We start from the raw sequence: 15,364 nt of genomic DNA on the forward strand, positions 1-15,364 counted from the left end.
AGTTGCTCATGAAACCATCCAGACACTGCACTAGTGACTTCAGCTTTTGATTATTTCTTGCATTTGTTCTTTACTTGACTTCAACTCTCCAAATGAAGCATCGTTTTTAAATTTATGGTGCTAGGTCTTAGATGACAGTTTTTCTTGCATTTTCAGAGTGCAGGCTTTGCAGAAAGTGACAAGAATTTATGCATCCTTCAATCGCACACACAATTACGTCATAAGCAGTACACTTTGTGACATGTTTGTCTCAGGGGGACGGGGGTTGCCTAGATTTCAGTGTGGTTCTATTGTTCTGTTTTCATGTGTACATGCTTGCTAAAGTATATATTCTGTGTCTATCATAAGAAATTTTAATATGTCAAAGACAAATACAGCTGCTGCCCACCCTTTTCATTCTAAGCTGTTTCCTCCTTGAGATGAGAGAAATGTTACTATTAGCCATTATTATCTTTTCTCTGTATTGGGTTATTAGGAAATTCATTTAATATATGTTGTTGTTGTTGTGGTCTTCAGTCCTGAGACTGGTTTGATGCAGCTCTCCATGCTACTCTATCCTGTGCAAGCTTCTTCATCTCCCAGCACCTACTGCAACCTACATCCTTCTGAATCTGTTTAGTGTATTCATCTCTTGGTCTCCTTCTACGATTTTTACCTTCCACGCTGCCCTCCAATACTAAATTGGTGATCCCTTGATGCCTCAGAACACGTCCTACCACCCGATCCCTTCTTCTTGTCAAGTTGTGCCACAAACTCCTCTTCTCCCCAATCCTATTCAATACCTCCTCATTCCTAACACTTAAATCTATACTCAATGTTAACAAATTTTCCTTCTTCAGAAACGCTTTCCTTGCTATTGCCAGTCTACATTTTATATTCTCTCTACTTCGACCATCATCACTTATTTTGCTCCCCAAATAGCAAAACTCCTTTACTACTTTAAGCCTCTCATTTCCTAATCTAATTCTCACAGCATCACCCGATTTAATTCGACTACATTCCATTATCCTCATTTTGCTCTTGTTGTTGTTCATCTTATATCCTCCTCTCAAGACACTGTCCATTCCATTCAGTTGCTCTTCCAAGTCCTTTGCTGTCTCTGACAGAATTACAATGTCATCGGCAAACCTCAAAATTTTTATTTCTTCTCCATGGATTTTAATACCTACTCTGAATTTTTCTTTTGTTTCCTTCCCTGCTTGCTCAGTACACAGATTGAATAACATCGGGGAGAGACTGCAACCCTGTCTCACTCCCTTCCCAACCACTGCTCGGTTTCTGTACAAATTGTAAATAGCTTTTCGCTCCCTGCATTTTACCCCTGCCACCTTCAGAATTTGAAAGAGAGTATTCCAGTCAACATTGTCTTAGGCTTTCTGTAAGTCTACAAATGCTAGAAAATTAGGTTTGCCTTTCCTTAATCTTTCTTCTAAGAAACGTCGTACGGTCAGTATTGCCTCACGTGTTCCAACATTTCTACGGAATCCAAACTGATCTTCCCCAAGGTCGGCTTCTACCACTTTTTCCATTCGTCTGTAAAGATTTCCCATTAGTATTTTGCAGCTGTGACTTATTAAACTGATAGTTCGGTAATTTTCACATCTGTCAACACCTGCTATCTGTGGGATAGGAATTATTATATTCTTCTATAAGTCTGAGGGAATTTCGCCTGTCTCATACATCTTGCTCACCAAATGGTAGAGTTTTGTCTGGACTGGCTCTCCCAAGGCTGTCAGTAGTTCTAATGGAATGTTGTCTACTCCCGGGGCCTTATTTCGACTTACGTCTTTCAGTGCTTTGTCAAACTCTTCACGTGGTGTCATATCTCCCATTTCATCTTCATCTACCTCCTCTTCCATTTCCATAATATTGTTTTCAAGAACATTGCCCCTGTATAGACCCTCTATATACTCCTTCCACCATTCTGCTTTGCCTTCTTTGCTTAGAACTGGGTTTCCATCTGAGCTCTTGATATTCATGCAAGTAGTTCTCTTTTCTCCAAAGGTCTCTTTAATTTTCCTGTGGGCAGTATCTATCTTACCCCTCATGAGGTAAGCATCTACATCCTTACATTTGTCCTCTAGCCATCCCTGCTTAGCCATTTTGCACTTCCTGTCGATCTCATTTTTGAGACGTTTGTATTCCTTTTTGCCTGCTTAACTTGCTGGATTTTTGTATTTTCTCCTTTCATCAATTAAATTCAATATATCTTCTGTTACCCAAGGATTTCTACTAGCCCTCATCTTTTTACCTACTTGATCCTCTGCTGCCTTCACTACTTCATCCCTCAAAGCTACCCATTCTTCTTCTACTGTATTTCTTTCTCCCATTCCTGTCAGTTGTTCCCTTACGCTCTCCCTGAAACTCTGTACAACCTCTGGTTTAGTCAGTTTATCCAGGTCCCATCTCCTTAAATTCCCACCTTTTTGCAGTTTCTTCAGTTTTAATCTACAGGTCATAACCAATAGATTGTGGTCAGAGTCCACATCTGCCCCTGGAAATGTCTTACAATTTAAAACCTGGCTCCTAAATCTCTGTCTTACATTTATATAGTATATCTGAAACCTGTCAGTATCTCCAGGCTTCTTCCATGTATACATCCTTCTTTTATGATTCTTGACCCAAGTGTTAGCTATGATTAAGTTGTGCTCTGTGCACAATTCTACCAGGCGGCTTCCTCTTTCATTTCTTAGCCCCAATCCATATTCACCTACTACGTTTCCTTCTCTCCCTTTTCCTACTATCGAATTCCAGTCACCCATGACTATTAAATTTTCATCACCCTTTACTATCTGAATAATTTCTTTTATTTCATCATACATTTCTTCAATTTCTTCGTCATCTGCAGAGCTAGTTGGCATATAAACTTGTACTACTGTAGTAGGCGTGGGCTTCATGTCTATGTTGGCCACAATAATGCGTTCACTATGCTTTTTGTAGTAGCTTACCCGCATTCCTATTTTCCTATTCATTATTAAACCTACTCCTGCATTACCCCTATTTGATTTTGTATTTATAACCCTGTAGTCACCTGACCAAAAGTCTTGTTCCTCCTGCCACCGAACTTCGCTAATTCCCACTATATCTAACTTTAACCTATCCATTTCCCTTTTTAAATTTTCTAACCTACCTGTCCAATTAAGGGATCTGACATTCCACGCTCCGATCCGTAGAACGCCAGTTTTCTTTCTCCTGATAACGACATCCTCTTGAGTAGTCCCCGCCCGGAGATCCGAATGGGGGACTATTTTACCTCCGGAATATTTTACCCAAGAGGACGCCATCATCATTTAACCATACAGTAAAGCTGCATGCTCTCAGGAAAAATTACGGCCGTAGTTTCCCCTTGCTTTCAGCCAGAAAGATACAATAACAGTATATATGCACACAATACGCTTCAGCAATGCTTGGGGAACAGCTGTAGAAAATATACACATTCTGCAGTTTAGTAATTTACATTTAAAAATAATTGTTGAGCATTTCCATAAAAGATGGTCCACGTGCGGAAATCCTCATAAGAGCAATAGAATCTGAGGCTAAGACAATAGATTGAGCTATCCGAGGGTATGAGGCAAATCCAGTTATGATGGCATCCCATACCAGTGTGCATTCTGAAGTAAGAGAAAGAGCTGTGTGGTTTTCATATACAGTCTTAGCATATACATAGTCTCAACAGCATACTAAGTGTGAGTACAACAGTGCTGTGAGATGGTGGCACCTGATGTACATTCTTAAGCTTTACCAGCAAATCAGCTGTTTGTGTTGCTCTCAAGTGTCCAGCTCAGTGCAGTCATCAACAAAATGCAATAGTTCGATGTGTACATTGCTGTCATTTTCAGCTGATGCTTGCAGAATGAGTACTTATGCTACAATAGACCTCCTTTATACTCTTATTACCGTCCACCCCTTCACCGGCTATGTGGCTGCACGCAGTGTAGGGTGTAGTATTAGAGGGGGGGGGGGGGTCGTGATTGCCACATATTGGGCACAATCTCAAATGTCTCATTGCATTCGTCTCCCCAGTCAGGTGTGAGTCATTCTCGGTTGACATTGTGACTTCAGTTTGTCGAGAGCTGGGTCTCACATCTTATGTGAGTGAAACCACTATCCCTAGTGATCTGCCCCTCATATGTTGACCGACTCTTTCAAGATACAATGCCAAAATGATGAGGTTTGTCTTAGCACTTGAGTTTGTTCATGTTTTATGGAGACCCAGTAGTTATGCAGTGTTCTCCAACAACAGAATTTTTGCGTTAGTTGAGTTCAGTGTGACTCCTACACTCCCGGGACCATTCTTTGACTGTTTGCAAAGTCTACGTGATGTACACCTTATTGCATTCATATGAAATATGATAGACACTCGGTTTAAGCTACCTTCAGTCATTGTTCACCTCAGCTAATATTGCATTTTTTTGGAGGTGGATATTGTTACTCAAATTGTTGTTTTGGAGGTGGATAGGAAACACATTAAATGTTACCCCAATCTAGGATTCTGCATTTTATTTGCAAAGTGGAAACAGTAAGGGTTTTTAAGCACCCATCACCTGAAGTATATCAGCAACCAGTTAACAACAGACACCTGGCAGTGTAGCTGACACATATGAGGACCAAATTGTGTGCAGTATTGTTTCGTCTTGATACAGAATCCTTGCTGACAAGCTTTTACTTAAAAGGCAAGCCATCCCTGTTGAGCAGTATTGGGAAACTTGGGAGAAACTGTGGAGGGCAATTCAGGATGAGTAGTGTGTGTGTGTGTGTGTGTGTGTGTGTGTGTGTGTGTGTGTGCGCAGCATTATTTATTTATTTATTTATTTATTTATTGTTCCATGGGACCAAATTAAGGACAAGTCTCCATGGTCATGGAACGAGTCAATACATGAAATTATAACACGATATTAGAAACAGATAAAATGAAATATAAAAAAACATATTCAGGTGACAAGTCGTAAGTTTAAATAAAGAAAATCAACAATGTAACACTGGAATTTGCTTAATTTTTTAGCTCTTCCAGGAGCTCCTTGGCAGAATAGAAGGAGTGAGCCCTGAGGAAACTCTTCAGTTTAGACTTGAAAGAGTTTGGGCTACTGCTAAGATTTTTGAGTTCTTGTGGTAGCTTATTGAAAATGGCTGCAGCATAATACTGCACTCCTTTCTGCACAAGAGTCAAGGAAGTGCATTCCACATCTGAGTGAAAGCTGCTAACTCTTGGGAATAGGCTAATATTGCTAACAACAAACGACATTAAAGAAAATATATACTTTGAGGGCAATGTCAGAATTCCCAGACTATTGAATAGGGGTCGACAAGATGTTCTCAAACTTACACCACATATAGCTCAAACAGACCGCTTTTGAGCCAAAAATACCCTTTTTGAATCAGAAGAATTACCCCCAAAAATAATACCATACGACATAAGTGTATGAAAATATGCGAAGTAGACTACTTTTCGTGTTGAAATGTCACTTATTTCAGATACTGTTCTAATGGTAAATAAAGCAGCATTTAATTTGTGAACAAGATCCTGGACATGGGCTTTCCACAACAGCTTACTATCTATCCGAACGCCTAGGAACTTGAACTGTTCCGTCTCGCTTATAACATGCCCATCCTGTCTGATCAAAATATCGGTTCTTATTGAATTGTGAGTTAGAAACTGTAAAAACTGAGTCTTACTGTGATTTAGCGTCAAATTATTTTCCACAAGCCACGAACTTATTTCATGAACTACATTATTTGTTACTGTTTCAATATAATACACAAGATCCTTCACTATCAAGCTGGTGTCATCAGCAAACAGAAATATTTTTGATTCACCTGTAATACTAGAAGGCATATCATTTATATAAATAAGAAACAGCAGTGGCCCCAGCACCGACCCTTGGGGAACGCCCCACTTAACAGTACCCCATTGTGACTGAACATCACTACCACTCTCAATATTGCAGAGAATTACCTTCTGCTTTCTGTTCTTAAAGTAAGAGGCGAACCAATTGTAAGCTACTCCCCTTACTCCATAATGATCCAACTTCTGCAGTAATATTTTGTGGTCAACACAGTCAAAAGCCTTCGTTAAATCAAAGAAAACACCTAGCGTTTGCAACCTTCTATTTAATCCGTCCAAAACCTCACAGAGAAAAGAGAATATAGCATTTTCAGTTGTTAAACCATTTCTAAAACCAAACTGAACATTTGACAGCAAATTATGTGAATTTAAATGCTCCAGTAACCTTGTATATACAACCTTCTCAATAACTTTAGCAAACACCGATGGCATAGAAATAGGTCTAAAATTGTCGACATTATCAATGTCTCCCTTTTTATAATGTGGCTTCACCACCGAGAACTTTAATCGGTCAGGAAACCGACCACTCCTAAAGGAAAAGTTACAGATATGGCTAAGTACTGGGCTAACATACATAGAACAATACTTCAGTATTCTGCTAGATACCCCGTCATATCCATGAGAGTTCTTGGTCTAGTGATTTAATTATTAACTCAATCTCCCTCTTGTCAGTATCATGGAGGAGCATTTCAGGTAACAGTCTCGGAACACTTTTTTCTAAGAGCGCTATATGATTCCCTGTTGGGACTAGGTTTCTATTTAGTTCACCTGCTATGTTCAGAAAGTGATTATTAAATACTGTACATATATGCGACTTATCAGTAACACGGACATCCCCACTACATACTGGTTCTATATCCTCGACCTGTCTCTGCAGACCAGCCACTTCCTTTACGACTGACCATATGGTTTTAATTTTATCCTGAGACTTAGCTATTCTATCTGCATACCACATACTTTTTACCTTCCTAATAACATTTTTAAGCACCTTACAATACTGCTTGTAATGGGCTGCTGCATTTAGATTTTGACTGTTTCTAACGTTTCGATATAATTGCCACTTTGTTCTACAAGATATTCTTATCCCTCTAGTCAGCCACCCAGGCTTCCTGTTTGTGCTAGTATCCTGTTTTGAACATTCTAACGGAAAGCAACTTTCAAAGAGCATGAGAAAAATTTGAGAAAAGCATTATATTTATCGTCTACTGTATTAGCGCTATAAACATCTTGCCACTCTTGTTCCTTGATAAGGTTTACAGAGGTCTCTACAGCAACTGGATCAGCTTTCCTAAACAGCTGATGACTATATTTAACACGTGTTGCAGCACAAAAATCTTTTAGAGTTAAAATTTGTGCATCATGATCTGAAAGGCCATTCACCCTTTCACCTTTATTTCAAACTGGAGGTATTCACCCACTTCTGCTCAGCTGTATCTACTACTTAATACCTGGTGCTTTCAGTAGCTGCCTTGAGCAGAACAACCATTTTAACAGCTGTGATGCTGCATCAGCAGTGGTAAACCTATTTTTCTATGTTTGATGGAATGACAATAAAAGTACAGTTGTGATGGTAAAGAAAAGAATGTAGTTCTCAGACACTTCCACTTCTATAATAAATATTAATTACTACTGAATTTCTTTTAATGTACTCATAGATGAAATTAGTTTCTGGGCATGACTCAGAATTCTTGTATTTGGTCTTGCTTCATAGACAGATTTCTCACAAGGCAGATAAAACCCTTCCTTGATTAGTCTGGTGTGCTGTAACAGTCACTGCATACTCCCTGTGAGCAATAGGTGCGTTTTATGGTAATGTAATACACAAACCATGTCGCTTTCATATTTGTGGTCCATTAAGGGGGTGAATGTGGTAGTCAGCCAACAGTGTACCGAGCCAGGTATGGAGAGCCATGTAGCAATTTGTGTGTTTGTCCAATATTGTTGGAGTATTATTGCAAATGATGGTACATATATGTTCTCCTTTGTAAGACCAGCTCAGAAATGCTTATTCCCTTATGTTAGATGGCCATTTGCATCCTGCAATAATACGTTCAGTAACAAGCGGCTGTCTTCAAATGCAGCAGTATCGTATTTTACACTGTTAATGTGCTTGAGGAAAACTGTGCAGTTGAAGTTAAGTAAATGACAATGCAGCACTATATTATCATTGTTTGAATATGTATACATACATGTTGATAACTCTCTCTCTCTCTCTCTCTCTCTCTCTCTCTCTCTCTCTCTCTCTCCCCCCCCCTCCCTCCCTCCCCCCCTCCCTCCCTCCCTCCCTCCCTCCCTCCCTCCCCCCCCTCTCCCTCCACCGAGCGAGGTGGCGCAGTGGTTAGCACACTGGACTCGCATTCGGGAGGACGACGGTTCAATCCCGTCTCCGGCCATCCTGATTTAGGTTTTCCGAGATTTCCCTAAATCGCTTCAGGCAAATGCCGGGATGGTTCCTTTGAAAGGGCACGGCCGATTTCCTTCCCCATCCTTCCCTCACCCGAGCTTGCGCTCCGTCTCTAATGAGCTCGTTGTCGACGGGACGTTAAACACTAATATCCTCCTCCTCCCTCTCTCCCTCCCTCCCTCTCTGTGGTTTTGTGTGTGTGTGTGTGGGGGGGGGGGGCATACGCACATGATGTTAATACTTTTACATTAGAGTCACCATGTCTGTGCAGTATAGTATTATTCTCACTTCTTGTATTTTATTATTCTTTTAACTTTTTTACTTTTCATGTAATATAATTTTGTGATGTTACAGTTGTCCTTTGAAATGAACAGTAAATAAATAAATAATTTATGTGACACACATATTTTCACATGTTTCTAATATAGACTCTAATACTTTTTCACAGTTCTCAACAGACTTGAACAAGATTTTTGTTAATATCAACAAAAACATACCAGTGCAATTTCGACTGATTCCTTACAGTTCGGGCCTGTACATACGTGCTCTCGCAGTGTATGTAAGCTCCAGTGATCAGCAGGAGCCAGTGATAAGATGCATAACTCACGTAGCAGAAGATGAAAAGGATGGAAAAGGTAACAAATATTACAAGCAGCTTCTTAATACTAGTGTAACTAGTAAGCTATTTATAACCCTTTTTCACGAGTGAGGTTCGCGTTTTAGTGTTGGTGATTTGTGCACAGTTTTACACAGTCCAATTAGGCTTTACTTCTGTACAGTATGGTTGAAATTATTTGTTAGTGGACATATCACATCTTGGAAATGCGTCTCTGTAGTCGGAGCTTGCAGCACTATGTGCGAGCTGCCTGGCAGTATGCCAGTATGCCGTTTGGCACACTGAAAATGAACATTCTTTTACAGCAGAAATGTTGGGTGCTTATCTCGCAGATAGCATGCTCACAGTTTGACTGAGCCTTAATCGATGGGCAGCTGAATGCTGTTGTGCTAACATGGGAGCAGCGTGTAATAGAATACAGCATCCAAGTAATTTTAATTAGTCTGTCGACCCAAACCACTTAAAAAATGGATTAACTGACCAGTTGCTCTGACAGGCAACACTCGTTAGGGAACGGCCACCAGGCGGCGATAGCATCACACCCTCACCTGTACACCGATGACTAGATGGCACATTATTCGCTGAAATATGGGCAACCTTGGCAGAGTACAAGCAGCCCCCAGCCGCCTTCCATTGTCTGGCATCTGTGACAGCTGTTTCTGAGGTAGCATCACTAGTGAATAGAGTCATCATATCTGTGAGTAAAGCATTTGTGGAAAGAGCAGAACAACAAATCTTGAACTAAATATTTTCAGATTTCCTGCAAAGATGAAGAAAGGTTATGGAAATGGAATTTGAATTCAAGTGATTGAATGTATTAGTTATGTTTAAAAACTAGTAATGAACCCTAAGCACTGGATCCTGTCTAAATTTTATCAGTCTTAGATGTTGATATAATGTGGCATCCACGCTTCTTGCACAGGAACGATATGTTCTCATTGTTAAATGAAATCATTGCTGACATTTGACTGTTAGTACATTTTGGCTTTAAAGCAATTTTCAAGTACAATAGAAAAACTGAAACCAATAAATTGTATGGAGTACAAAGAGAAATGTAAGGAACATTACTTTATTTCTATCAGTCCAGTTGAAAATGGCTCTACATCTAAAACTGTGAAAGTGAAATAAAGAAATAACAAAAACTTATAGAGTGACTTGGCAGCAATGATATAATTTAAAAAGTACATAATGACTGAGGTCTCCAACCATGAAAAAATAATCGGATGATAGTAGTCTGGACAGAGTGGTCAGCAATAGTGGTCATGTGTGTGAGAGGTGTGCCTTCTTGTGTGTGTGTGTGTGTGTGTGTGTGTGTGTGTGTGTGTGTGTGTGTGTGTGTTTTCCTTTCTTTTCTGAAGAAGACTTCGGCCAAAAGCACAGTGTGTAAAGTCTTTCCTTTGTGCCTGTCTGCAACTCAGTGTGTCATCTTTGCTGTGAGTAGCAGTCTGACTTTTCCATAACACTGATCATCATATGATAACATTTTGTCATTGTATAGCCTGCTGTATACTAAAACAGAAGCAAAAACGAGTGAATGAATGTAAAGCATTGTTTACGTCACAACGAATGGAAGAAAATGCAAACGACATTCACGGACAGTTCACCTGTGTTCACTACCATTCATTGGTACCTGTGAACAAGCATTCACACTGGATGCAAGGGAGCAGAACAGGAAAGGAGGAGCATAACTTGCCTACTCTACGAACACTGTTTATTTGTTTTTGATTGTTTCTTGCATTAATCATCCCCACATAGATTTCACTTGATAACGACACTAGTTATAGTTAAAACATAAATATTTGCTATTGAGATAGAATTATTTTGTGTACTATTTTTGACAAAGCAAGCAATAGGTAGCAGGTTGATGAGTAAGCAGTATTTCAGTTTGTACTTATGCACGAAATGCGTGGAGGTATTGCACTTAACACTGAATTGCAACTCCAGCTTTCTTTAGCATTATTTCAAAACTTTGCACAAATGTCAGTTGATGGCTCCTTTTTGGTGGCTCCTTGAGAGGAAAAACAAAAGCAAAACATTAATTACCAGTGATCAGCATAAGCAGTTTGGATGGAAAATAGCAGATGAATACTCTGTGTTGAAGCAGAAAAGAAGTGAGTTTCCCTGGATGCTTTGCTATAAGTCTAACAAACAGCTGAACACCAGCAAATGCATACCGAAAATGACTGAATGTTGTTTGCTCGCTCTCACCCACTGTTTACACCAGACACAATTCTCATTTCCTGGTGTTCAATGTAAAACATTTTCAATGTAAAACTGGCTTCAGTGAGCAATTTGTTAGTGCTCTGTGACATTCTTTTCTATTACTTGGTACCTGTTCCACAAGCATCTACATGGCAGTGAATGGAAGAGAACATGCCAGAACAAGCATTGCATTCTGCAAACTTGCAAATATTGGTATTACGTGTTCACTATTAAAGTGTTTCGTGCTGTGAAATGGCTAAGCACTAAATGGAAAACATTAGACACACTACCCAGCTACCATTTACACATGATGGTATGCAACTTGTGCTGATTTTTGTTTGCTCAGTGTTAATCTGGCTTAAAATATCCTTGCAGTAGAGGACACATTCCCAGGATTTAAAGACTGAAATGTAATGCAGAATGGTCTTTTGAATGTGATCAGGGAACTGCTGATCAAAGTGTGCTCAAACATTTTCAGGTTACTCCTAAAAGATCTTATTCTGCTGTAAATGGTTGAAGAATGCACGCTGTTTATGATGCCCCATGTTTATTGAAAAGAAGTTGGAACAATCTACTTATGGCAACTCCGCTTTCAACAATGCTGTTGTTTCACATGGAGATCTCAGAAAAACGTACAGCATTGATAAAAAGAACATAAAATGCAGAATGTTGTTAAAAATCACTGATACTCGCATGTAACCAGATTCATACCAGAAAATGAATGTGAAAATGGCATTTCAGTTCCTCAGCCACACTGTTGATCCAGCTGTCAGAACTTTTATAGAAACTGAACAATTGCAGAGGTAGCCGGCCGCGGTGGTCGAGCTGTTCTAGGCGCTTCAGTCTGGAACCGTGCGACTGCTATGGTCACAGGTTCGAATCCTGCCTCGGGCATGGATGTGTGTGATGTCCTTACGTTAGTTAGGTTTAAGTAGTTCTAAGTCCTAGGGGACCTCAGATGTTAAGTCCCATAGTGCTGAGAGCCATTTGAATTGCAGAGTTATACAGCAGAGAACACAGCTACTTTTATAAAGCTTAAGAACAATTTGTTATATGTTTTGAATAGCAGCCTTTTCCTCCAATCCATATAGGCATGCATTATCAGATCTCACAGCATGGAGGACGATGATTGTGTAAACTTTGTGACACACAAATCCAACAGTTTATCAGAAAGGTGTTACTGCAATACAGTCTGCTTTCAAACAAATATTCACAAGAAACATTTATAAGTATCACTTTCCATCAATTTCATTTATTTATTCTGCATATAATTGTCAGAATTGTCCCTACAGTAGAAATAAACTTTGTAGAATTACGGGAGCCAATCGGAGTTCAGCAATTGAAAACTTGGGAAGAATTCCTCTCGAGAAACTAAGGCTGAGCTTCAGCTACAGCTAGCAATGGGACGAACACATTTGGCAAAGGGTGAACTTCTGCTAATAGACAACAAAGCTCACAACACTTTACTGAAGAAAACAACATTGTCACCAATTCTGTGGCACAGACAGGTCAACCAGCATCGAGCATTGCCTGCGATATCTGTTTTCCATCGGAAAAACTATTTGCATGGTAGCTTGTTCTTCCATAAGGATGGGCAATCAGTCACAATGTAAATACATGTGCCTGTCAGTTCCATAGTAGTCACATTTTCTACTTTCAGTAGTTGAAAATGTTATTTCCTCCCCTTTATGTAGAAATGTCTGTGTTTCAGTGACAGTGTTAATGTGTAAGTTTCTTATACCTGATTATTTCTTCTTTACTAAATTGCATCAAAAACTAATATGCTTCCAATTTTGCGGTACACATTGCAAGAGAGCCGATTTTGTTTGAGCTCCTAATAGGCCAGGAATTTTTTAGTTTCATACCATCTTCAGTCACAATATTCTCTCTCTCTCTCTCTCTCTCTCTCTCTCTCTCTCTCTCTCTCTCTCTCTCTTTCTCTTTCTCTTTCTTCCAATGAGTTTAAAGCTAGATCTCCAGTCCACCATTTCCTCACCTCGTACAACAGTTGCAGTCATTTCTACACAGTAGGCTATTTCATTTCATTCGTTTTCACAAACGAATATCAATCTTATAATATTGCTTCCTAAATTACTCCAATGTATAAATTGTACACTTATCAATAAAAGTAGAAAATTGTGATCAATAATGCTAATAAGCGTGCCAAACCGTGCAGTATATGCAACATTGGAAAATTAATTTCTAAAAATGTTTAATTACGACTGCTTTGAATTATTCATCTGTTTATGTAAACAATAATGTAATCTCCTTTGCTGAATGGTGTGGCTGAATGTAGTGAAATGCACTCTTCGAAATAACAACTGTTTATTACGAGGACCGAACTTCTGAGAATAATGTCTACAGAACTTGAGAACAGCAATTTCGTGAGGACCAGGGAAGATTAATGATGACACAGGCCCACGAGGCTGGGAACTCATAGGCAGCAGTTGCTGTGACGACACCGTCCTACGAGGCTGGGACCAAGTAGACAGTCAACTGGTGAAAAAGATGATGCTGTACTGGCAGGGTCCCATGAGACGATGATCTTCTGGGCAGTCACAACAAATACTGTAAAGTAGTGTCCTCAGAGCAGCTGGTGGAAACACAGTGGTGGCCGTGGCTCATGGCGAGGGCGGCACCTTGGCAGGGAGCAGGAGTGGCAGCAGTAGATGGGGTCCGTAGCGGAGACTTGAGGCAGCTGTTTGTTGATCGCTCAGAGCTCAGGATATAATTCATCCTCAAGGGGCAGAGTGTCGACCTAAGTACGTGCCTGTGGGAGGATACATGTGCAGTATCACATGATCAAGTGAACGTAAATTACTGCCTGCGACTGCAGCATTGTGTGCTGTCACTTTCGTGCCACTTAGTAGCGAGCTTGGTACTCCTGAACATTGTGGCAGCTGCTGCTGTCTTGACTATACACAGTACCTTGCCTCTCCTGCTTACAAACAACCTCCTGGGTGAGGCAGGGGGCGTACCTGCCCTGCCAAACATACACATAAATGTGGGGGGCAGCCCTGTATACACCTCAAATTAATATGTGTTTTTGAATAATGGAGAACAGTCATAAACATGTTATATTGTGGGAATGAAAGTGCAAATGTGGAAGTTTCTTGCCAATGCAGAATATTAACATTTCGTGACCAAATGAAGGTAGCTATTAAAAATACTTTATTTTGTTATCTAGTCTAGGACATTTTTCATAAAAAGCTAATGCTATGTCATTCATTTATTGCTATATGATAAACAGAAACAGATATAGTGCCCCCCCCCCCCTCTACCCCACAGAAAAAGAAAAGAAAATAACATCAGTATAATTCTTGAAATTGGAGTTGTAGTTCCAAAAATACATTAGACTAAAACACGAAAATAAAAAAAAGTAACTGAAGACTGTGTATTGTTGACAAACATATTCCTAATCTAGAAACTAAAGTTACAGAGAGCCCTTGACAAAAATCTGATAAAACGGTGCATCTTGTGTTGATTACTACTACAAGTTGTGAGCTGTTCCTAATTAAACATCTACTTAATAATATGTAGCCTTCCCTTTTGTCCTGATAACGGTATTGATGTACTGTGGAATGGACCCTATGAGAAACCAAACATGTTGGAGTGTCATCTGATCTGTGACCATGTGACTACCACTGACACCTAGCAAAGGTCAGTTGGATTAGTGTCCAAGAAGTGATTGTCTTGCTCAGTGGTATCCCAAATGTGCTTGGTAGGACTGAGGTCAGATGACCTCAGATAATTCTCACAGAATTTGGAAGCAATGAAGTGGCACATTGTCTCGCCAAAAGGTGGAGTGCTGTTTGCGAATGAACAGATACGTAGGAAGTTCCCGTATAATTCACTATTTAGGACGGTGTCAAACACATTAGGTGCCCCATGTCATCCCATGTAAATATCCCCTACATGAAAGTATGTCTCCACCCGCGTGTAGTTCAGTGTGTAACTAGTGTCACACTATAAAACTAGGTTCAGTTCTCAGTCACTCCAGTCTGTCACTTGTCAGTACTTTCACATCTGACAGTGATTTGACTAGTTAAAATGCCAAGTTGCACCATGGTGTGGAGCCCATGCTAAACTTTAGGTTTCCTTATATCTGAGTTGTTAACCAGTTCAAAGGCCGTGCATACCACCTCCATCAGAATCATGCCTAGTAAAACACAGTGGTGCTTAAACCAACCTTTGGATTGAAAACAGCTTTACCTTGCCTTCAATCTGAACGATGCAATGTTGGCATGCAAGATGCATTGCTTTACATGATTTTTGACATACTAGTACCCTGTCCTTAGCC

General features: G+C 39.9%; 1 protein-coding gene across 7 annotated transcripts in view; it reads left to right on the forward strand.

Annotated features, from left to right (window-relative positions):
* Positions 1-15,364, forward strand: part of LOC126480890 (cellular tumor antigen p53-like) — a 146,300-nt gene that overhangs the window by 76,363 nt on the left and 54,573 nt on the right. For all 7 annotated transcript variants that reach the window (XM_050104282.1, XM_050104280.1, XM_050104283.1 and 4 more), the window contains exon 5: positions 8,695-8,881. In XM_050104282.1, the coding sequence (XP_049960239.1) occupies positions 8,695-8,881 (187 nt within the window). The remainder of the gene's footprint in view (positions 1-8,694; positions 8,882-15,364) is intronic.

Source organism: Schistocerca serialis, chromosome 5 (genome assembly GCF_023864345.2).
Source record: "Schistocerca serialis cubense isolate TAMUIC-IGC-003099 chromosome 5, iqSchSeri2.2, whole genome shotgun sequence".
Taxonomy (NCBI): Eukaryota; Metazoa; Arthropoda; class Insecta; order Orthoptera; family Acrididae; genus Schistocerca; species Schistocerca serialis.